This window comes from Pomacea canaliculata, linkage group LG7 (assembly GCF_003073045.1).
Source record: "Pomacea canaliculata isolate SZHN2017 linkage group LG7, ASM307304v1, whole genome shotgun sequence".
Classification (NCBI taxonomy): domain Eukaryota; kingdom Metazoa; phylum Mollusca; class Gastropoda; order Architaenioglossa; family Ampullariidae; genus Pomacea; species Pomacea canaliculata.
In genome coordinates this window covers 19,345,160-19,370,250 of record NC_037596.1, presented here as the reverse complement: position 1 = coordinate 19,370,250, position 25,091 = coordinate 19,345,160, and the positions used below count along the sequence as shown (strand labels likewise).

At 43.9% G+C, this 25,091-nt stretch overlaps 1 protein-coding gene across 1 annotated transcript; it reads left to right on the top strand.

Moving 5' to 3' along the window:
- The first annotated feature begins 2,126 nt into the window (after positions 1 to 2,126).
- LOC112569234 lies at positions 2,127 to 24,941 on the top strand. Its single transcript, XM_025246966.1, has 18 exons — positions 2,127 to 2,241; positions 2,827 to 2,958; positions 3,847 to 4,031; positions 6,791 to 6,903; positions 8,317 to 8,509; positions 8,978 to 9,194; positions 11,732 to 11,823; positions 12,257 to 12,301; positions 12,626 to 12,907; positions 13,413 to 13,493; positions 14,374 to 14,448; positions 15,513 to 15,617; positions 16,164 to 16,324; positions 17,595 to 17,648; positions 18,496 to 18,600; positions 19,032 to 19,130; positions 23,408 to 23,506; positions 23,972 to 24,941. Exons 3-18 carry the CDS (start codon positions 3,981 to 3,983, stop codon positions 23,976 to 23,978), a joined length of 1,779 nt encoding a protein of 592 aa, XP_025102751.1. The 5' UTR covers positions 2,127 to 2,241; positions 2,827 to 2,958; positions 3,847 to 3,980; the 3' UTR covers positions 23,979 to 24,941.
- Positions 24,942 to 25,091: the final 150 nt, after the last annotated feature.

Sequence of the window (25,091 nt, the reverse complement as noted above, 5' to 3'; positions counted from 1 at the left end):
CAGGTACTTTCCGACAGAAGTGAAAGGATGCAGCAAATAGGCAAAGTACTGAAAAACACGTTAATTTATCGGCGTCACTAAACAAATCAGTCACTACCTCGTCCATACTTTCAGAGAATGAGAACATTCGCGTGAATTGTCACACGAAAACGATTACTTTGTCTCCAAACGTGGTTAAAGCACTGATTTCCAAACCTTGAGTGCGCTGATTGGATTCCCGTGTGGTGCAGCTTATATTTTTTTTCTTCAGTAAATGTAAAGCCTTTTGGGAAGATTTGGAAAGGTAAAGCTGCGAGGAGAAGAGGGAATGGGCGTGCTAAAGCTGGTCTCGAACTCTCCCCTCCCTAGACAACGATCTAAAATTGTTTAGGAGACGAACAATGTCCTTTACTTTTATATTCCCTCGGGTAGGCGTAGGTCAGGTGGATGAAGGCAAAGTGAATCCTTATATTTAACAAGGGAACACGTGAAGTCATCTTGTACACATGACTTCTAACTATAATATTTTATGTTTGGATCACTGTAGTTCGCTTGTGTAAAAGATGGCGCCTCTTTGTTTTACAATAGAAGTATCCATTAAAATGTCATCATGTGACTTCACGCAGGCACGGTTGCTCTTGCCACTGCCTTCCGAGAGTTCACGACTTTGCTCAACCAGACGCGCCTTGTGAAGCCCCCGGCCGTCGTGAAATTTCTCCTCCTGATGAAGGGGAGCGATGAAATCACACCGGAAATGATCAAGGAACTAATGACAGTCCTCTCTACGTAAGCCTTCACTTTCCCGCTCTCTCTCTTTCACAGCAAGCAGGGGGCGGGGGTTGTAGGTAGGTAAGTAGGTCACGTTCTCCGTCACAGCTTGTGTCTAGGACGATAGACCACCTTCGCCTACAGCGGTACTTCACACTCTTTTTTTTTCTTCTTCAGGCGCACGTTGTTGGAAGTAAACGCCAGTAGACACAAACATGTATAAGTATAGCAGGTGGAGGATACTGCCACAAGAAATCTTGTTGTCAAAGCACTAACCAAGCTACTGGTTGGCCGGTTTCTGACAGGTCGCTGGTTACTAAGCTGATAACCACGATGGAGAATTCAGACGGGCTGACCATCGAGGCCATAGTGACCATAGTGGACATGGTGCAGACGCTTCCATTCATGCACCGCGCCTTGTGCACGCTGCTGGGAGCGATTCAGGGCGACTCCAGCATCCCGGCCGCTGCCCTGTTGGAGATCTTTGAGGTTCTCCGCTCTGCAACTTCATGGAGCCCAAGCACTTGGCAAAGATGTTGGTGAATCTGTCCAGGCGAGTTGTACGTTTAGCGTTGTCACTGCACTCATATACATCTCGTCTTCATTACGCGGGCAGCCTTCCATTCTTTGGAACTGCAGTTACAACATCACTTTTGCACGTCCTAATATCAAGAACAAATATCAACAGAAACAACAATCAAACCACATACACTGTCTTCAAATTATTTCACCAAGCCAAACAGCTCAGTTTCAAAATACGCTGACTGCACGTCCTTAAAACTCAGTAGTATGTCGCTCAGTTCATGTTCAGCTATCATTTTTGCATGTATACACCCTGTAGGCAGAAAGACATTTCTTGTAGAAAAATGGCTGACTGCACAGTGAGAATGAGTTGTCACTCATATGACGAAGTCACAATTTTGTCAATCGGGAACTGACTTCCTCCAGACGTAACATACTTTTGCGGGTAGAAGCTGGTCAGATCCCAACTGCTCAGTGCAAATCGTTGTGTCGTGTGTCTCCACTGCACGTTTGAGTGAATCGTGAACGCCTTTGGAACCAAAGAATCATCACAAACGGTTTTCTTGAACGCACCAAATAATAAGAAAGATAACATTACTCCCTTTAATTCCAGTAGTATGAAGTATATTCCCCCCACCCAGCAGTCTGGTACGTAAGTGAATGACGTTGCTACTCATACAGTTTCTATACAGCTACTCCACACAGACACCACCTGTACCAAACCCTTGGATGCTCGCAGAGTAACTCTTCATTAATAGAAGAGAAAGAGAGAGAGAGGACGGATTGTAGCAGGTCACGTGCAATGGTGAGCATCAATCATTTATTTATCAAAGTCTATGCCGCTTTGTTGTTGTCAGGCAGGAGGACTTCTTAAGTCTGCTGCTCGCTGCCAGTAATAATCCAATCTTCAGCATCGCCAACCTCCTTCCTCTCGTCCGCGCCTGCAAAGGGGTGTCCAGGTGCGGGCTAATGGTGAGCAGGCCTGCTGACAAGTGTGACTGCGTGCGCGTGCGTGCGTGTGTGGGTTTTTGGAATGGGGTCATGACAAAACCAGAGAGGAATAAGCACGAAAAAATCAAAAAGAAATCGGTGCATGTAAAAGACAAAACAAAAAGACCCCCCCCCACACACACACACACACACACACAAACACCAAAATAAATAAATCAATACATAAAATCGAACTTTTGTCCCCAACCATTTCTCTCTCTCTCCTATGCAGAAGAACAGACTCACAATGTACGTAAACACATACACAGAAATATAAACACAACAAACAGACAGGCATACACATATGTAAACATATATAGTTATAGCGAACAATTTATATCACGCTTTATCCACGAGAAGCTCTTTATCTGTAGGTCGAAGCTCTTTATCTGTAGAGGGAGCACATACTGTCGCACACCAACATACAAACACACGCGCGCATTCTACATGCAAAAACGAACCTGGACGAAAATCCCTGTCTCGTTAAAAGAAAAAAAAAAAAAAAACGAAATGAAAAAACAAAAGGAAAGACTAAGCGTGGAAGGTGTGGGTGTCTCTGCTGTGCAGGAGATCGTGACACTCATGGAGAACATGGAGCCAGACGACTTAAAAGAGATGATGTCGACGCTCTTCACTATACCCGGCTACTTCACCGAGCTCCTGTCGTCACTGCCCGTCTTACCCTCCATGGAAGTCCAGGTAGGCCAGGCTCTAGGCATGTCTAGCTAGCATTTCTGATTACTGAGCGAACCGTGGCAAGTGTAGGGACACGTGGGACCCTAACCCTTACCCCGGCCCGTCTGGTGTTAGTTCGCCTTTGCTGCGCTCCGACTTCCCTAGGACTGGTCCTACCCCAGCCTGGGACGGCATGGACTGAATGAAATGAATTTAGAGCGCAGAAATCTGTTCTTTGAGCCACAATTCATCATCGTCATCATCTTCATCATCATTTCTTTTGTTGTTGCTTATTTGTTATCTGTTTTGTGTAATAATAACAAGCGCATACTCACACTCCTAAGGAGCATGCTCTTGGCGCTTAAAAACAAGAACGAAACATGGACAACATGCGAGGGACAGCAACACAAACAAATAACATCTGAACTATAAGAGAATAAACAACCGTACTAAACGAAGAATAACATCAATACAGAAAACACAAAGAGAACCAAATAACAAGAACAAAAGCTGAGAGTAACATGATATTACAAAAGGCAGGGTGTGACAAAGGACATTATGGGAAAGGATGTTAGGGGTCATGTTGACAGAAGACGTGTGTGTTCAGTGCACGTGTAAAGGATTTAATGGTGGGTAGGTGACGTCACTATAGCTAACACCATTGTTCCCAAATCTTGAACACTAAGGTTTGATCTCTTTCTGTGTCAAACACATACACACACATAACTTTTGTACAGCAACCTCGTGAGATGGAAATTATGATAAATCCTGGTTTTATCGATATAACATGCTAGAGAGAGCAAGAAGAGGGAGAGACACAGAGTGAGTCTGACGTTCCTGCTGTAAGGTGCTAGAAAGAAATGACGTTCTCGTTGTCACTTGAGTGTGAGCTAGATGGTTCCGGTCTTGCAGAACCTGGCGTTTAAGGTCACCTCCCTGTCAGAAGAGGTGCGGGAGTTGATCAAGGAATTCATCAACTTAACGGCCAACTCCGGACATCCCGCTTCGCAGTTTTGCAGTCACTGAAGGAGGTCATCAGCGTCGTGATGGACGATCATCATCTCCCTGACAGCTGGCTGGTGCACCTACTGAACTTGGTAACGGCTGGGTCTGGGCTGCAGTGTGCAAGCTTCAGGTTAAGGCAGTAGCAGGATCCATCTAGCTAATTTATTTATCAATAAGACATTTGCTTTCGTAATTTGATTGCTTAAAAATACGTGTATTCTAGCCATCTGATTGCTTTTACCCACTATAGTAAGTGTACTTTCATCATCTGATTTTTGGGGTTAACGATGTTTGAATCACGCGATTTTATTTTGATTTCGTTTCCTATTTGCATTTACTCTCTACAAATAAGACTACTCTCGACACCTAATTACTTTCACCCACTAATACTAAGTTTACTCTCCTCACCTGCTTGATGTAACGGACAAAAAACAAGTGTCATTTTGTCACTTCATTTCCTGGTTTACAATATTTGATTGAAGGACGTGGATAGGTCGGTTTGATCATGAAATCAACAAAGAAACAAGTAAACAACAGCAAAATAAATTACGTAATTGAATAAAACAAGGAGATGTATCATTTACCTTAATCACAAGAGGTGGAAAAACTGTTATCAGTGTAACGGTTTCACAACTTTTACGCCGAGAAATAAAACATCACGGGCGGCTTGCTTCACAGCATCGCTATCAATCTGATTAAACGGATAAACTTCAACAAAGGTCACAGCAGGACAGCGAATAAGCAACACATTAAGTCATGGATAAAGGACTTGTATGTCGTGAACTTCTGGGAAAGAACACGCGAAACAGAGGTTGCGATTGCCGCTGCCTCGGGCTGATGACACACTCGACACCTCCACCAACTCTCGCCGACATCACGTGTACGCGCACACTTACACTAAATTGCTCATTACACTTTAATTGACTTCCGAGCCCCCAGCGTACGCTTCCCCAATAAACAGCACAAGGCAATTTAGTGTGTTCAAGAAAGTTATTAATAATCGAGAGTATTTCAGACAATGTACAAAATGATACAATTTCAAATATGGTTTCTAGGTGTCTCACTATTCCTCTATCCCTAGTCCAGATATCGCGAGCCACTCATTATCTTAACTACTACACACAGCACACTACACTTGTGTAACACACACTCGCCAGTTCTATCATGTAAGGGATTGAGACAGGTGTTGAGAACTGGACTGAAGGCCAATGCCGGACAATAGAAGAACGAATGGCTCGGGGCCTACCAACTGCTCGGTACATCACGAGAACAGGTAAATACAAGACCTCAGTCATCAAAGACAGTGAAGACCGCCTCCTCACAGAAAGCAACCGATGGACTGTACAACTTCCAGCTGAAGACAGACTTTAACATCCTTCAAAACAACCCGACTAGGACCAGGTAACTTGCGTACCTGCCAGTCTTATGGAAGGTGTCAAACGAGCTGTACGAGAGGAGAAAAATCACCTGCTGTGGACAACGTTCCAGTTGAGCTGCTCACGCAGGGTGGGGATGAAAGAACAAAGCTCTCACTGCTCTGTGTGTAGAAAGAGAAAAGAATGGACGCAGTCTTTAGTCAGAATTACAGAACAATAAAACCTTATCAGCCACCCAACCAACGTCATGTTGAATGTAAAATAGACTCGCATCAGCAACCTCGCCAAGAAACTGCCAGCTGGAAAACTGAGAGAACAGAGCACAGTTCAGCAGATCGTCAACTGTAGCATCCTTATAAAGAAGTAGCCTCAGCTCCAGCAAGGTCTATATCACTACTTCATACATTAAAAAACCTTAACGAGGGACTACGTCTTGTGATGCGTAAATTTAAAATCAAGAGGGTCTTGTCCAAACATGGAGACATTGTATAAGAGGTCAACGAGTGCAATAGTGCTGCTATGAGAGCTTTCTTTCGCATGACATCAGGCGACTATCGAAGGGACCCATATCACCTGTGCAGTTCAACATCTATAAAGAGAAAACAATAACGCAATTCTTTACGACCATCACACTTTCTTCTCCATCGGTTGAAAGCTGATTTACAGGACATGGATCTGATAGCAGGCACTGTTACAAAAGTGCAGGATCTGACAGTTCGATTGCGTATGAAATGGAGACCAGAGCTGAGACAAGTAAAGTCATGGTCTCTGGCCAACAGATGTCTACATGAACGGAGTAGGGCTGGTTCAAGTAGGTGAGATCCACCCTTTTCAAGGTAAACAACTCAGTGGAAGAGATCCGCACTAGGACCGCGACAACATCCGCGGCAATGAAAATGCTGGACAGGATCTGGTGCATCCAATACGTCAGGTATAATACACAGTAAAACTGTACAAGTCTTGTAGTAATCATCTTGTTTTCGGATGCTGGACGTGGACTCCGCTTGTCGATACAGGGAGGAGAATCTAGGTACTCGCGAAAACGTGGTAATAGCGGAGGACACCAGGAACCCCTACTAGCAGCAGTCAAGCGGCGTAATGTGTTACTCTGTCCAAGACTGCACTTGAAGGTTCCTTAGAGTGTGGTCGACGCCGCGGTAGTCAGTGACAGAACCAGCTTACAGACGTGAAGATGTGAACCTGTCGTCTTGTGCACGCCCAAACAGACACAAATGGCTTGTCTTTTCACCTGCCGCGTCTGTCCATGTGCTCCTCGCCCTCCCCCAACGACCGGTACCGCACAGGGACGACTGACTAAATGGATCTCCTGTAGAAACTGTGCTCTTCACAGCCACATATTAGACAATGTGTCTAGTTGAAATACAGCGTCAAGCTTTCTTTGTGTGTAAGGTCTTCAGCACGACAGGGACCTTTCACCAATTCCCAGCTGACCAGCTGTGTCGTTTGGTTTGCAGTTCTCGAAGACCAATCATGTCCGGACAGAGCACGTAGTCAAGTTTTTGTCCCTATTAAAGGACAAGAAGAGCCTAGGCAGTGAAGCCATGCACGTCTTTATAGACATTTTCAGGTAATTTCTTCTCTGGTTTCATGGGTTTGTTGATTCGATTGTGCCTTTTGTTCTTTCATAGGCTGGTTAGTTGGCTTAAGTTCATTAAGTGGTATGTAAGATATGTAAGTTGTTGTGTCAATGAATGAGTGAATGAGTCAGTCAGTAATTCAGTAAGTCAACGAGCAAGGTGCCGACCTGCTGTCAGTAAGGGAATCATGAACTGTGGCACATGGGTTAATTAATCATTGAGTGAGTCAACAGAACTGTAATCCAGCAACTCAAGGAGTAAGTAAAGCTTTTAGACTAATTAAACCGGAGACTCGGTGAATTAGACAACTGTTCAACATCGTCTTGGAAAACATCGTGTGAGAAAACATCCTACACGACCATTACAATTTATTTTCCATCGGTGGAAGGCCTACGCTTTTCGGAAGACCGATTTGATGCAGGGAACAAGAGGGAAGTGCCAGACCTTACCAACAGACTGGTAGTTCGTTGATACAGAAAGGAGACCATCTGTGAGACGGTGAACGTCAGGGTCACTGGCAACAGTGAAGCAGAAATATGTGGAGTACGGATCGAAAAGGAGAACTGACTCAAGTATTTGGGAGCCACCCTTTACAAGGACGGCAGGTCAACGAACGATCAGTATTGCCATGACAACAGTGGCAGTGACCAGACGGGATGGCACCATGAGAGCAGGGATTCTACTAATCTCTACCAAGTGGTAACGCTCTTGTGGACTTGGCTAGCTTATACAGAAAGGAGAATCCAGGCATTCGAAAACTACTTAAAGGGGCTGTTCGGGAGCTTGGAGAGAGAAGGTAAGATCCATGACCAAGCACTTAGCACTGTCACCACACTAGAAGGACAGCAGGAACCTCTACTCACAAGAATCAATCGGTGTACGTTGGTTTGTAAGTTTGGTCATGTGACCCAACATGGATATTCTCTCCAAGACTGTCTTTGTACCTTTGAGGATGGTCTACGCCTCGGTGGCCTAAAGAAGAAATGGATTACGAATGTGAAGGAGCGGACTGACCATCCTGTGCAGGACCTGCTGACTACTACAGGAGTGAGTGGCTGGCCGTGTCAACTGTCGCTCCTGTCTACGTGCTTCCCGCAACGACCGGTACAAGTCAAGGGATGAGTGCATAAATGAGCTATGAGCAAGTGACAGTGAGTCAGTCATTTCTCCACTATTAAGCCATGGACTCATTTGATTACTGATATATTTCTCTCTCTTTAAAGTGTTTGCTTATTCTCATAAAGTAGGCGTTACGAAATCTTCACTTAGTTTTAGCGGCTAGCTGACAGAACTGTTAGTTAACATGCCAAGTGACTTTTAAATCCTGTTACATCATAGTAGTAAATGGAGTGGGTAGGCGCATTGTAGTCACCCACCCGAGTTTAGTGTGCACGTCTGTGAAGGTTGAACGAGCTGACGCCGCGCGCTCTCGTCGACTTCCTGTGCGCGCTCAACGACTGCGGCCTCACGCCGGAACCGCTGATGCATTTGCTGCGGATGCTAAGCAATTCCACCAGCATCACAACGGCTGGCGTCCACGAACTGCTGAGTTTTCTAGAACATACCGATCTACTGCACGAAGATGTCTTCCAAGAGGTGACCTCTAGGGTCGTTTAGTGCTGCCGTCTGTGTTTGTGTTTGTGTGTGTTTGAGTGAGAGAGAGAGAAGGGGGGAGAGGCTGGACATTGTAGGTTTTGATCTCCACTCTCCTGGTCGATGTCAAACAAAGCTATCAACCCGCAGTTTTGTCAGGAACTCCTTTAACTTTTTCTTGTTTTGGTGTGGGGAGCAACCACCAGACGGCAGAACTTCCTTTAGCATCAGATACATGGTCTGTGCACAAGTTTGTAAACAAACAAATAATTGCCTCTTACATAAAGCGTAGTGTTTGTGCAATATTCGCTTGTTAGACATGTAGAAGAACGCACACATTGATCTGACTTAAAACATTACTTTGCTGTAATGAGCTCGTTAACCGGTCTCGCCTTCATGCCCACACCCTCGTCTTCTTGTCTCTTCGTGTTGCACGTTATCCCGTCGCCATGGCGACTGTCCTGTCGGAAGCTGCAAGAGGTGGCAAACAGCTGTCAGCTTCTAGTGCCCTCCATCATCACAGAGCTGATGAAGCTGCTGAAGGATGCGAACTTTACGACGCTGGAGGACCTCTGCAACGCCATGCAGAGGCTCAACTTCGTCTCGAAGGACGAACTAGATGGTCACCTGCGGCAAATGACACACAAGCACACTCAGCAGATGCAGATTCTGGTGACCTCTTGTGTCCGTACGTCCATCTTTTTGAAGGGACTACCGAATGCGGGTGGGGGTGTTAGAAGCTAAGCAAGGTAGAGGGGGGCACATTATTTTGCGCTTTTGAAACTGTTTTATAGTGCTCATGAGATGCTTATTGAAAGGAATTAGTTAAAAGTTTTAATGAGGGTAAAAATGTAAGTGCCTGATTTTTACTAGACTTAGTCAAGAGCACTAATCCCCACTCCCTAAAAATATAAGCATAACCTGAAGGAGGAGATGTCGCCCTTGTATATGTTGTTAGCTAGTGTTAGTGAGCGGCTGTCCTCTACATAGAGAGATGGTCAAGACGACGTAGCGACAAGCGAGCTGGTGGCCAATGACGGGAGACACTGTGACACAAGTACGTCAGGTGAACGTAGGTGATGCGTGGTCGTTATCAGTGATCACGTGACTGGTAGAGGCTTGCTCACCATTACCAGTGGTGTGTAAGAACTGGGTGGACGCGCACGATAACGAGTGTGCTACTGAGATGGTCTTCAGTGCCTTCTGTCCTCGGTGTTCTGACGGACAGTCCTGACATGTCATGCCGGCAACATGACTGACCAGACTAGCATGCGTCGCTTCATTTTGCGAGTTTTTGCTGGTGTTTCACTAGGCTGACTACAGAATTCCCTACGAAAATCATTTGAGATTTGAAGGATTTTTCTCAGGCACTTGGTCTCCCATTCTCCGATTGGTCAAATTTATACAGAAAATCCACGTCTCACAGTCGTACAGCGGAATAGAGACCAGGAGAGACAATTGCAGCATATTAATGATGCCGCACTGCCAGCTATTTTCTAGCCTGGAGATTGCAGCCTGAGAGACGTGTGTTCTCTTTCAAACAGTCTGGTTTCATCAAATCTTTTTTTTTTTTTTTCTTTCCGTTCGCCGTACGCCTCCACTAGGACACCCAAGATCTTTCTCGGCGTATCTCTTGCGTCATGCGGAAGCATCATAACTCGACGTCTGGCAGGTCCTCCAGCGAGCTCAAGATGTAACCACGAGCCGCATTCTGACACATCGGTTTATGGCGAGAGCTCACTCGACCTCTGTTTCAATCTCGTCGACACTCGTTGGTCCACCGGCAAACTACTGAAAGCGGACTAACTAGTATGCTCGTAGAGCCTCTGCCCACCCAACGGATAGCATCATGGTCCTCTCTATGTACTAATCTTCTGTCGTGGGCTTCTGCCGTGATGAACAAATGTTTCTTTTTGTTAAGCAGTGCTTTTAGGCCCTTGGTCACCCAAGGTTTGTTGTTAGGATAAACATACACTGCTTTGATGGACTGGTGCAATCAACACTATTTTACTCCTCACTTTTACTTCTAACTGTGTGTTAAATGTCTGTATGGGTATGTGAGCAAAGACAAATTTCTGTCCTCCTGGGCAGACAATAAAGTCTGTTTTGATTTGATTTTTGATTTTGATCTGTTGATCTACAATCTGCTTTATTTATTTCGTTTTTCCCAACCCCGTCGTTCCTTGCCGAGCTTTTTACTCAAAAATGTAGGACATACATAATCATATTTAAACACATTAATAAGTTTTATTTCATGAAACAGTCGCACGTAGCAAAACGGTGAACGTAGCAAGGGAGACAATCAGACTCCGACAGCAAGCAAGGCATTACTTCCCTTGGTTCACTTAGCCTAGGGAAGCGGCGAGCCATGCCAGCACATGGGTCACATGTCGGAGGCGCGAGTACTTGCCGGTTCGATACCCGTATGGTGCAGGATAGTACCCTCAGTTACCCCATCAGTTGAGTGGGTATCTCACTTACTGAGCCAAATGGAAATGTCACTGCACTAACTAGTTTTAATTGTATGTATATATGTCTACAAACTTATGAAAACTTATTAAACGTGTGTGTGTGTGTGTTCATAAGTGCGCTCGTATATGCAGCTTGGAGCACGCATAATATAGAGTCAACTCTATTATTGTCCGTTTTAACTACCTTGAGAATTCGTTTAGGGCAATTCTAGGGTTTTGAAAATGTGCGTTCTAGTAATTATTCCACAGTCTTAACCATTAAAAAATATTCAAAGTTGTGTTTTTTTCTGAGGCGGACAATCAAACGTTTATTTCGTTCTTTCACAGTTTATATCTAGAAGGAAATTTATTTTGTTCTGGTTTGATGACCAACACACGTCTTGAGTGTTATGTCAACAGAGTGTAATTATTTTTTAAAGGCTATTCTTGTCAGCAATCGTCTTGACAGTTTCGACAACAATCAGTCTGGGAACATCGTAATATAAGCCTAACCAAAACAGCCTCCATCCCAGACTTGTAATCAAAGTGACTTTTCTTCTTTGACACCGACTTGGCAGTTAGATGATGATGATATTATATTTATTACATTTTGCAATAATATTGCATTATACCATAGTCTCAGCTTACTCTACGGTCCATGCCTTCTGATGCGTTAACTTCAGAAGGTAAGAAATACAACCATATTGTCAGCACATTAATTTGCATGCTGGAAAACTGAACCTTTTTGGTGTTATTTTTTCTCTCTCATAATTAGTGAAGGAACCGGAAGAAGAAGTGTTGTCAAGATTAGCTGGTGTAAACGAGCAGCCAACGCCTAGCTCCATCCCTGACGTTGCTGAACAACAGGTAGGACAACCTTTGTGAGAAAGAAAGGTGTATCTGACGTCTGTGGAAAGTCTCAAGTTTTAACCAAAATCTTTTTGTCAATTTGCACTGTGCATCATCTGGTATGTTCACCTGCCATCTACTCTATTATTGTGCGCGAAAATATCTTACACTGCACAACAGTTAGTGCCTGTCACCAACACGTAGAGGGCTGGTTGTCCTGGGTTCAGCTCCCGTCTTGGGCACGCTGTTTTTTCTTTGCATGTGGCATCTGTTTACAGGGCTGGCTGCCTTGCCGTGATTTAGTCTTAGATGCTGACTCGTAAAACACCAATCCCCGACCCTCCCCCCGATTCCTTGCACTAAAGTCTCAAAACACATTCAGTAAATGCATAATTATGTCTCCAGTAGGGTGCAGAATTGTGTTCAGATTAGTAGTTTATGTTTCTTACAGATTATCTCTCGAAATCGGAGCGAAGAACCCCTTACCGCTGACCAGGTACACACCTAAGACCATCATGCAAATCTGTGACGTCCCACCGTCTGTGGATGCGCCTAGTTAATATTTCCGCTCTCTGATAAGATTTACTACGAGAGTAGGATATGGGTCAGAGTGTAGTAAATGTATGAGTGTGTGGGATGCGAATGTATGTTTAATTCATTGTTTTGCTCATGAGCTCTCCCCCCAAAAAAAGAATGAAAATCCATTTCTTTGTTGCATAGAAATCGTAAAGAATCCAAACTCTTTTACCGGATGAGGTCTCGACGTTAATGTTTCCTTGAGTTGTTAGTAGGCTTGTATATCAAACACGCTGGCACGCAGGCATTTACTCACAATCGTCCATCGGACCTCGCTGCTGCCATCGGACAGCGGTTACCCCCAGAGGCTGTGAGCATCCTCGAAAGTAAGGTGGCGGAGGTGCAGGCTAATCAGACAGCTATCCTCGATATCCTGACTCCCAAAGGACGGCCCCTGGATCCACAAAGTCCACGTAGATACCGATCGGACGTCACACTACCCAACATTTTTCCGCCTCATCCTTCCAGGTACCCGGTCATCCGGATTGTTGCCGACAAGTCTGTCGAAACAGAAGATGAGGTAAAGGTAAGAGTACAGTGTCATGATTTTCAGGGTTAGCACAACTGTTCTCCTCCTGCACCACCTCTGCCACTACTTTCACTATCGTCAACAGTCGATGGCCCAAACGATGCTTCAGAATGGGTCCTCATCTTAATGCTTTTGCTGAGTGGGTGGAGCGCTGTCACCACGAACAGGAGTGTCGGGTGGCGAGGGTTCGGATCTCGGGAATACAGGGAGGAGGAGCTGAGCAGATTGGTGTGGGGTAGCATAGAGTTGTGTGTCGTTAATAAACTGCCTTTAAAGAAACTGAATGATATGCATACCTTAATTGTTTGCGTCGATTAGAATAAGTCGCAGGCCCTGTAAGGTCATGCACCTCAATTTGAAGCTCATCCCATTTTTGATGTTGCACTTTGGTTGAAAAAATCAACCTGACGAAGAGCACTAAGAGGAAGATAGGGAGGAGGAGAAAGGATATTAAATATGAATGACTTTTACGACGATGATAATGATGACGATGATGCGATAGGTTTCAGATTCTGGTCGGGTGGAGTCTGAAGCCGTAAACATGTTGCTGGAAGAAAGGAAATGCCATGAACAAAAAATCCAGGTTTGATATGACATTTGTCTGTTGCCGTCAACATTCTTTGTTCGTGTTTTTCTCCTAAAACTGTTAAGTAAACAACGACAGGAATGGCCAACCAGTGCCAGCAACTGTAGTATAATCTACAAAGTAGTTTAATGATCACGGAGCGGTGTGGACAATTAGTTTTGCAAGAGGAACGAAAACTTTGCCATGCGTGCTCCTCCGGGCACCTGATGTCAAGAACCTTGTGAACGATGTGGCATCAAAATACATCAGACAGTCGTTGTCAAGGAGTGTAAGCATGGTGTGATCAGTCTCCCTGACAATGTTTCGTGCGTTGTGGATGAGTAACTGTACGTTAGACGTGAACTGATGTATGACTGGTGTTGCAGCAATGTACAAAATCTAGTAAATACTTTCAATAATACGAAATATTCCAGACAGAATGTACGTATAAAGAAGTCAGTTGGAAATTGTTAAATAAACAGTTTGGAGGCCGCTGACATTACCTTAGATAACAACACATGATGCGTAAATGTAACAAGATATATTTTATGTTTTGTTATCTTGCTAACATATCAATACGACAGTTATTTCATTGGGGTAAGACTCGCTAAATAATCAGATACCACAGCTGATTCTGATGTCAAACTGTGTGAAAATGTCAACAAGAGAGTTGCAAATGGCAGCTCGGCAGTGGCGATCATCGTGAGGAGAGCAAGAAAGTCTGTCGATACCTACACGTCCATGGTCGTACTTTACTGCCTTCCAAAGAACTTTGTAAAGTCTTGATTTTCTCTCCAGACTAGATGATCTGTTTCGTTTGTTGTCTGACTTGTACGTGTGTGTATGCGTGCGTATGGTTACCCTGCTATTTCTTATAGAAATATTATTGCATGTGCAGTTACTAGAAGACGCCATCAAAGAGCTGCAGAAGAAAAAAGCAGACAGAAAAGATCTGAACCAGGCCAAGGACACGGTGAGCACGAACGCTAGCACGGGTGAGAGGTCAGAGGTGACAGGACAGCTCCGTTAGACACGGACTGCCAAACCTTATCAAAACACAATATACAAATGTAATGTTATGTACTTACAGATCTACATACAGGCTCGCTAGATCGAAACACCTAACACCTAAATCTGAATTTAAGAAATGAATATAACATTTAAAAAATCAACAAACCACATGAAATCCCCGCTGTCCGCGGTAAGTCTTTGACTAATAGTTCACTTATGGCATGTCAGCTTTTGAAGACTCTGCGGTCAGATTTGAATTCCCTCAAAGAACCACAATACCCAGCCTTGTTACAGTCCCCACAACGACGACTACTAGGGAGGTCATAAAATAAAAGGAAAAAAACTGGACATAAATTAGTTGTACTCCTTTAAACCTAACAATCTTTTATGTCTTTATATTACTGTCATCAGTTTAATAACGCAATCCAAAAACTTGCATAAAAAGTCAACACTCAAAACTCGAGGCAGGCGCACAACAGGTTTTACATGAAAAATGTGCATCTTACATCCGTCTGGTCAGAACTTCGAAACACTGCAGTGGAGAAAGCAGTTAGGTTATTCTCCCGTCACAGCCAAAGACACGCATCAGGCAACAACAATTCTTGCTTTTTCTCAAACACTCTAAACGAGTGGAGCCACTCAATGGCGCCGTTACGCACCCATCACCTCCCACGCAAACACTCGCCACCCGCCCACCCTTTCCATTCTCATTCAACATTTGATTTTAAAAAGCAGGTTTGTGACATGCTGTAATGACCTTTAGCAAGAATAAACAGCTTACAAACGATAAACCGTTACATGACTTGATCTTAGTGCAATTCTGTATCACAGCTTTGTCCACGAGGTCTTGACGAGGACGCTAGGACTTGCCGCTTGCACACCCAAAGTCTCAAGTTTTGGCCTCGTTTTCATCAATGTATGCTACCTTAGAAACCACAGTTTATAATCTCTGTTATCTAGAAATTATAGCTCTTCATTGTGTTGTTTCCTAGAAACAATGGCTTAGTTTACCCTCTGCTCTTCTAGAATCACCAGCAAGCTGACTTGTTGCGGCGCTTCATGAAGCTGTCTACCATCAACGAGTCTCACGAAGAGAAGATTAAGAGCATTATACAGCGTCAAGATTCCCAGGTGAGACGGCGGACAAATAAGAGGAGATGAATGCATGACAATGATCCCGGACATGTGATTTTAGTTTAATTTCAGAAACTCATTCAGCCACTCTCTTATGTAGCTTCCCTTTGTCGTAACGTTGACGTTGATAACCGGATTAAGGTGGATCTTGTATTATCAAATAATGGTGAAATGTTGAGGACTAATAATTTATTATGCTGATGGTAAGCTTGATGAATTGTTCTTGTCATTGTTCTCCAACTTATCATGAATGTCGTTCAGTCTTCCGTCGATTGCTACTGGACGTTTGTGGGGTGGGGCGCACATGGATAGAAGCGCCAGCTGACAAGGTGACAAGGTGTGCCTGTCTCACCTGCCTTGATCACTCAGTAAACACTTCAGAGATCTGTAGACATCACAAGACTGAGTGAATTTCCTGATTATCATGCGGCATCACTACCTACTTCCCTCTACATCTTGTAAAGCGCATGGAGCTCACCTGCGTGCGGAGAAATGGGCTGTTAACCTCATTATTTATTGTTGTTGTTGTTTCCTCTGTTGCAGGAGGCCTTATTTGTCAGTGAGCAGGAAAAGGTGCTCCAAGACTTGGATAAAATGGCAACGAAGACTGAGCTGCAAGACTTTCGGCATGGCATCAGGGAGGAGGTGATCTCCGCGGTCTACCAGGACATACTTCGCGATAGCTCAGTGGGCTGCACCAAGAGGTACAGTGGGTGTGGGTGTGGGTGTGGGTGTGGAGGGGAAAGCCAGAGTTAAATACGGGGTCACGAGGTTTTACCTTGTTAGTAGTACAGGAGGGCATATGAGGCAGAGAGAGAGAGGCGTACAGTGTGACAGACAAAGACGCACTTTGCGGAGAGTTGTATAAAAGGATGAGAGAACCGCGAGACAGAGATGGTGACAGAAAGGGAGATAGAGACTCAGGCAGGCAGATACGGAGAGACTGACACAGAGAGATTGGGAGAGACAGGACAGGCAGATGAAAGGAGAGAAGAGGGAGAGCCGATGCCACAGAGTCAGATGCAAACAGATAAAAAGAGTCAGACCGTAGGTAGATAAATGGAGACTAAGTGAGAGTTTGCTAATTGACTGATGGAATGAAGATGACGACTACAAACACTGAGCTGTTCTCTAATCTCCTGCCGTATTGCACTGGGAAGGAGTAAGTGAGTGAGAGTATTTCATGAACAAAAGTAAAGGTGACGTAGACAGTGCATCCCGCCCCACCAGCTCAGTGCCTGACACATCAAAGTATCAATTAGTCAATACAACAATGACAACAACATAAACAAAGACAGAGCTCGTGTCAGGTGAAGACGTCAGGGTCAGGGGCATCACAGATTAAAAATCACCTGTTTAACATCAGCTGAGTGGGTGGGACTGAGTGGTGTCGCTGTTGGTGAGGAAGATGGCCACGTGTTTCATGTCTTGATTTCAGCTCTCATGTGTTTCACTGTCATACCTTCGTCCTTTTCCTCTTTGTGTGTGTAGCATGCATATAATAAGAAAGTAAAAAACATTTTTTTAAATACAATTGAATACTGACAGGCAGAAGGGAAAAAGTGTGTTTGTGTGTGTGTGTGTGCAGTGCTGCTGTTTGTTGTGTTGATGTCATTGGTGTGTTGGCCACGTGCCTGCTGTTGAGGTGTGCTGATGCCTCCTGACAGTTATGATGGTGTGTTAATATTTGACATGTGCTGATGTGTGGTCTGTATTTGTGTTGTAGCTGCTGTTGCTCAGTGTTGATGTTGTATGTGGTGTGTGTATGTCTGCTGCTGTGGTGTGTTGATGTGTTATGTTTGCTGCTGGGAGGTGTTATTTGGTGTGCCTGCAGTTGTGGTGTGGTCGTGTATTCCGTCTGTTGTTGTGTGGTGTTGATGTCATGCAGTGTACGGTAGAGTCATGTCATGCAGGCTGCCAGGGTGTGCTGACATCTTGTGGAGCTTGCTTACCATTCACTTCCTTTGTTTTCAGGCCGCTGAAGCTGAACTGTCTCTCATGTGACCGAAAATTAATATGCCTACCAGAGTAAGTCTTTGTCAAACTAAATACAAATGTATATTTGTTTAGTGTTTTACCACAATGTGGACTCTCGCTCTGTGCTCTAACCGTTACCATGCCAACGTAACAGTCATGGCACACATCGCACGATAACAGTAAAATATTATTAACGAGCAGGCTGGACAATGAAAGCTCCAGCAAACACAGCTTGTACAGTTTTCTCATTTCTTTACCAGCCTGGATAGACGTGAAGACAGTGTGTAGTATATACCAGCCTGGATAGACGTGAAGACAGTGTGTAGTATATACCAGCCTGAATAGACGTGAAGACAGTGTGTAGTATATACCAGCCTGGATAGACGTGTAGACAGTGTGTAGTCTATACCAGCCTGGATAGACGTGTAGACAGTGTGTAGTCTATACCAGCCTGGATAGACGTGAAGACAGTGTGTAGTATATACCAGCCTGGATAGACGTGTAGACAGTGTGTAGTCTATACCAGCCTGAATAGACGTGTAGACAGTGCATGATGGCAGGTCTCTTGGCTGTGTTGAATGTGTTGAATCCCTAGAGCAGCGGTTCTCAACCTGTGGGGCGCGACCCCCTGTGGGGGGGGGGCGACGTGCTTCCAAGGGGGGCGCGAAGGTGGTCATTTTTTAAAAAGTTTCTTATACAGGTATTAGTGAAATTAGCTTACATTGCTGGCTAAGGGGGGCGCGTGGACGTACCTTTGTTCGTCAGGGGGGCGTCCCAAGTAAAAGGTTGAGAACCGCCGCCCTAGAGCTTTTGCCTGTCGCCGTTTAGTTTGAGTTTTTCCAGGCAGCATGTGTGGTTTAGACAGTAAGCATCAGTCATGTCTGTCGATGTCTTTCAGATCTCCCTACTCGCAAATGCCCGCGTTGCCTGGCTTCCCACCTGCTCGGCCGGAACGCCCCCACACGGTCTTTGAACTGAATATGGTCCGCCGTCACGCTCGCAGGTGAGTCACGAACACAAACGAGTCGCACTTGGCGGTCCCTTCCTGACATGACGGTAGTGACTCGCAGGGCGGCAACCAGACGTCCAGTAGAGGGCAAGGGACATGACCACCCACTACCCGGTGCTGACAGAAGTATTGCTGAGCAAGTTGGAGTTATCATGGTTCGCGACTGCCTCATTTCTTGCCAAGGTCTCTTGGCGATCTCACTCAAGAGTGCACTGACGATCTGATCTTGATATGACTGTCAAAGGTGTGAGAGAAAACTTACCGTGTGACTGTTAAATTGTCTCTTACGATTTTGTTTTTGAGTTGGTGAATAAACTGGTGTTTGTAAACGTGCGAGCATGTGCAAGATTTGAATTGTATCCCCATCCCCCACATCCTCCTGTCTTTACCCAGCACAGTGCTCTGACCGGCGACTTCATTTGCAGCCTGCTGGAGCCACCAAACATGCTGACTGTAGACTTCTACGCCCTCCCAAGACAAGCTGGGGGAATCCAAACAGAATACGTGCACAAAGAATGGTCAAGGTAAGGGACACTTGGCACCAGATCTCCCACTGGCTGTTGACATTAGTCTATTGATGTACACTCATGACGCAATCACTTTAAACTCTTTTAATGTTCGCTGTGATGTGTCGGGGACTTGTAGCTGGAGAGGTCAATAGAGTGATGTGGATGTTGCTACGAAGTAACCCCAGCCTTCCGACAATATTTTGAGAAACTGATAGACAGATCATAGCGTCATAAGTGAGGGTTAGTGGACTAAGATTATGCCATTTGAGTATAACATAGTGTGTGTGTGTGAAACTGGGGATGACGTGGGGGACAGTTTACAACAAAATATTTCTAGATGCATTTATTCAACGCAAGCACTTCTCATCAATACCTGTGTGGTAATATATGTATTATTATATATCTATATATACGTTTTATCAACTAAGCTTGCTTTACAAACGTTAGCATTCAATTTAGCTTTTTAAAGTCAGAAGACGATTGGCTACTTAAGTCCTGCCAACCTACTTATTACCACAGACTTACTACCGTAGGCCTACTCACGAACAGTGAGTTAGACATTTGTCTAGGACTGTATGACTAATGAAGTGTACAGATAATACAGCCAGACAACTGCTATGACTACTGTCACCAGAACAACAACACACGGTCACAGGATTTTTAGTTAGCTGTGCAGCAAAACTTCCTGAACTACCTGCCCCCTACCCACCATTGAATTCTTTCAATGTGCACTGTAAACGCACCTTTTCCTTGAGGATTCTAACAGTTCACACAGTGCTAGTCCATCTTCAACCCTTCTCCCTTCATCTGTTGGCTACTTCCCTATTTTTCCTCTTCAGAATCCCAATACCCTCAGTTCTTGTTACCATATACCCCTTTCCCCTTTGCATTTTCTACATTTTAAAAATTATTAATCTCTTATTAGTCATCAGTACTAGGTGTTTTTTTTTTATCCTTCCTTACTTCGTATGCTGTCCATGCTTCTCACAGTTGATGTCGCGGGCTGAGGGTGTGTGGGGGCGAGAAGAGGGGGTGGATTGCTGACGTCTGTCACTCCCATCTTGTGCATTTGACTGAGTTGGACGTCTGCATTACTGGTAGTTGCGGGCACCTCGGGTGGCAGTACCAGGGTAGTCGGTGCACCTGCCATATCTTCGTTGGCTGCTTCGTTACCAGCACCTTTGTTGTCAAGGAAACGACCTGTTGGAGGGCGTGTACGTCTGGGTTCTGTGTGGAGCTGACCATTGTTATAAAATGCGAGCTTCCCTTCTCCACGGGCTTTTGAGATGTTATTTGCCTGAAGTGTCGTCAGGTCAGAGGCATAGGACTGTGCAGACGATAGAGACCATGCTAGACCAGACAACCTCCTTGTCACTCGTGCTGCTGTAGAACCAGCGGGCGGTAATCCAGCAAGTCTCATACGAGTGGTCAGTTGTCTGCCCGCTGAATGGAGAATGTCGACTGCGAGCACGGACTATAGCAGCCTAAAAGGCGTAAAAACCGACTCTAAAAGAGCAAGAAAAAAGGGACTCGACGCCCCAGCCCACCCCAGTTCTACAATAAAAGACAGGTTATTGAAATTTCTAACGTGTAATATGGAGGGACTTTCTGTGGACGGTAAGACAGATGCGCTCTCACATGTTGATACATTTGATGTTGTTCTACTTGTAGCAAGATTCTGTACCTGAGGCCATGTTCCCGAATGTCAAAGCTTTTACATCCCCTGCTCTCAAACTGTCAGATTCCCCCGGCAGGATTTCTGGTGGTGTAGCTTTGTTAATTAAGAATGACTACAGTCGGTCTGTTACACAGATTTGTCTTGAGTGTGAGAACGTGGTTGTTGTCAAAATTTCTAAACAACTGATGGATACAGATTAAGATGTACTTTTAGTTCTGTGTATTGCCCCCCCACATTCACATTACTATAAAGACATCATGTATAAAGATACTATAAAGCATGGCCATATGCAATCTACTAAAACAATGGTTTAAAAGGAAAAATGTTCTCAGCAATTCAAAGCATGTACAATAATATTAAGGCTAGAGTGTGAGCTGGTGCAAAGCTGTCTGATTATATTGAATGCTCCTGTGGTCTTAAATAAGGTGAGATTTGTGGTCCTGTATTATTCCCCTTGTTTACAAATGAACTAACAAAGGACATACATGAGTATGGGAATCATGGTGTCCAGCTAACCCCAGAACTGATCAAGGTATTTATTTTACTCTTTGCTGAAGATGTTGACTTTGTATCAGACACAATCATTGGAAAACCAGTTGAATATTCTTTACCAGTGCTTGAGGTCTTTAGACCTTGCTGCCAACCTAGATAAGTCAAATGTCTTGATTTTCCAAAATGGTGGTGTCATATCTTGTAGGGAAAATGGTTCTTTGGTAATTCTTCTTTAAAAGTTGTGAATGTTTACAAAATATGTGGGCATAGTTTTGTCCACAAGGTGTATTTGCACACATGCATTAGACCATATAGCTGAAAATGCAAAGTGTGGAGTGAGAAGTATTCTTAGACTGTTATGGTACATCGGTGATACTTCACCAAACCTGTTTTTCAATATTTTTGATGCTCAGTTCCAGCCAGTACTTTTGTATGGCACTGAAATATGGCGACTGTGCACCAGTAATGATAGCACTGAGAAGGTTCACACCTTCACAATGAAAAGATTTTTAGGATTTGCTGACATATGGGGAATGTGGTAGATTCCCTTTTGTCTGTCAAAGCATCAGTGCAGTGTGTTGGATATTAGCTCCGTCTGCTAAGAATGCCACAAACTAAACTCCCGGATAAAGCCTGTTTAATGCTAGCAATGCTACATGTACAAAACAAGAAAACATGGCTGCACTTCATTATGATATTTTTGTATGAATACAGTTTTGGCATTGTGTTGGAAAGTCAAGGTACTGGAAACAATAAACTCTTTACACAAATCCTGAAACAGAGACTGGTAGACTGCCATCACCAGCAGTGGCATGATGCGATTTAAAGCAGTTCAAGATATTTCCCATACAATTCATTCAAGACTCATTGCTTTAAGCAACTACCTTGTCTGGTGGAATTACAGAGGCATAAGAGATACCCTCATAAAATTTAGAATGGTACAGCTGTACTCAAATGCCATCAGAATTGTTATTGCTTAACTCACTCAGAATCTTCAATGTTCCCCCTTTTTACCCTGACACAGTCAAAACTGAACAGCACTTTCTCTTTCTATGCCCTGAATATTTTAACCTTCGTAAACTGTTCATCGCTAAAAAATACTTCTTCCTTTTTCCATTTCACACTCTTGATTTCAGATAACAGAATGCCAAATACATTACATCTTGTCTCTTTTGTTGACAATGCATTGGAGATAAGAAAAGTTGTGGAATAAATTAAAGCCCATTACAGTCAGGAAGCTCATAGAGTATAAGGTATATGTTACACATGATACTTGTTTACCTCCTTTCTCTAAGTTTTGGTTTGATAGTCAAAGGCTGGGAGGAGGTTTTCTCTTTTATAATGTAATGATTCTCCATGTATAGTGTTGATATTTAGGATAATGGTGTATGAACAGTGTATGTGTGTGTAAGAGGTAGTTGTATTCACCAACGCTGCTTTTTGAAGTGCATATATATGTATGTGTGTATACAATTGGAGAACAATTAGTTTTGATATTACTTATTACTGGATTGTATGTACACAAGTTTTAAAATGTGTAATTATTTTCAGAAATACTCACACCCTTGCTGAAGCTATGCCTTTAAAGTAATAAAGAATCAATCAATCTGATGCATACTTAGATGCCTACTATCTTAATCTGAATCTTGCATCGTAGACTTTCATTTGCCCTAGTTGAATTCTGCATTTTTTTCCAATTAGTTTATGTAGTTATTTTAACATGATTAATTTTTATTACTGTCATTTTGGGATGTAAAATAATAATGCTGCTGTACCTGTTACATATTTGTACAATCGAAAGTTGATTGTATTTTTTTCCACACTACAGTTTATGAAAATGTTAGTTATGATGGCTGCTGTTGTTCCCTTGAAATGGCCTCAAGCCTCCTCAGTAAAAATTGAACTCTGGAATCTAGTCACATCTAATTATTTAGATTGAGAAAATTGTCATCGATCAACAGGAAATCAGTTCGCAGATGATATATACTCGAAATGAGTAAGGTGAGGACACTGTATTTTCTCTTCCTATGTCTTCATGTTCCCTCAACATGGCGCGCTGTGTGCTGTTTGCTGACGTGGCTGCTGGTGTGATGATGATGTCCGGGGACTGCGGCACTTGCAGCAGATGCTACTTCACGTACCCCGCACCGACACCGACAGCTTCATCCGCGGAGCTGATGGCCGTGTGTACGCAGGAGCCTCGCAACCTGTTTTTCTGCCGGTAAACACCACTACACCACTCTTACTTTAGAGACCATGCTCTTCTTCTTTCTTCTTCTGTCTTGATAATTGTTTTCCTGTATTTTAAAAATATCAGTCTTTGTTAAATACGCTTTATTGTTCATTTCTTTCATCTTTTTTAAGCCCAGGAAAAGGTAAGAAAAAGAGTTTTGCATAGGAGACATACGTACACGAGATAAAAGTTTAACCGTGCAAGATGGACGAGAAGTAAGACATATCATCTGACCGAAGATCACTGTTGATTGGACTGTACATGTATGTACCAGCAGTTGGGGCAGCACCACGTGTCTGGTAAATCTGAGTGTCAACATGGTTTCAAGTCGCTGGTTCTATTTAAACGCGAGGGTCAACCGCTTCTGACACCGCGAGTAGACGACATTTTTCTTCCTTGTTCGCCAGTTAAAAAGTTTTATTTTTCTGTTGTTTTTTTTTCTCCGTCATGCAGCCAGTGACTACGACTTCAATGACCTCCATTGGGCAGAGACCCGGGTGATGGGTCACAGGCCTTCTGCTCGGCGGAGTGGCAGGAAGAAGTGAGGAGGCTGGTTGCTGGAACAGAAAGTGATGTAGCCCACCTCGCACAGGAACATCATCTTTTAGATGTAGGCTGGGAGGATGTCTGCGGGGTAGGATAAACATCGGCAGTAATGTACAGCTGTACAGCTGTAATATGTACATGGTTTGGTGAATATTTGTTTGTCACAGTCAACACTCGTCATCAGGTCTAGATAGACATTTCTCACGTCAGTACAGAGCACGTGTGCGTGCGTGTATACACGTCTGTGATCATATCTACCTCTGGGCCTTTGAGAAAGAATCGACAACCTTTTGCCATGACGATTGGTGTCAGATGCTTTTTACAGGTCATGTCCACAGAAGAAATGATAGAGACCTTAAATATGTACCAGAAAGTCAAGTTATAAATCTGTGTGTTTGTGTGTGTGTAGGGAGGTAAATGTAGAGCCGTAAGTTGTTGTCACAGTAACCTTGTAAATCTGCATACCGTCAGTAATTTTTCCGTTATTTTAGTTTTCCTTCATTTCACACTCCAGAAAGTAAGAGTGCGTCGCCTTACAGCTGATTCACGAGAACATCCAGCATGTGAGTGATGTCACAAGAACGTCAGAGAAGATAAGAAATACATACACATACTGATTTTGCAGCGATCAGCCGCTCATTTCTTTTTTTTTTCATTTTGAATCATGTATAGTGTGCATTAGACGAAATACACGAGTACCCAGTCAAGTATTGGTTTCTTACCTTGTGAAATGTCTTGGAGGTGTCACGACTGAAGAATTGCATAGCAAGTACACTTGTCAGTGATTTGTACATTGACTGTAGGAGTCACTCTTGTCGTTACAAGCAACATGGCACTGGTTATCCAGTCGAAATATACTGTCAGGTTTCTATTTTAATTCAATTCTCAGCTGCCTGGTTTATAAGTGTGTATGTGTGTGTGTGCAGTTAGTTTTGCTATCCCACAAGCTCCCACACCAGCTGGATGTGTATTACTATTGCACAATACAGATGCAGTGAACTGTACTCACCATCCAATGCACCTCAAC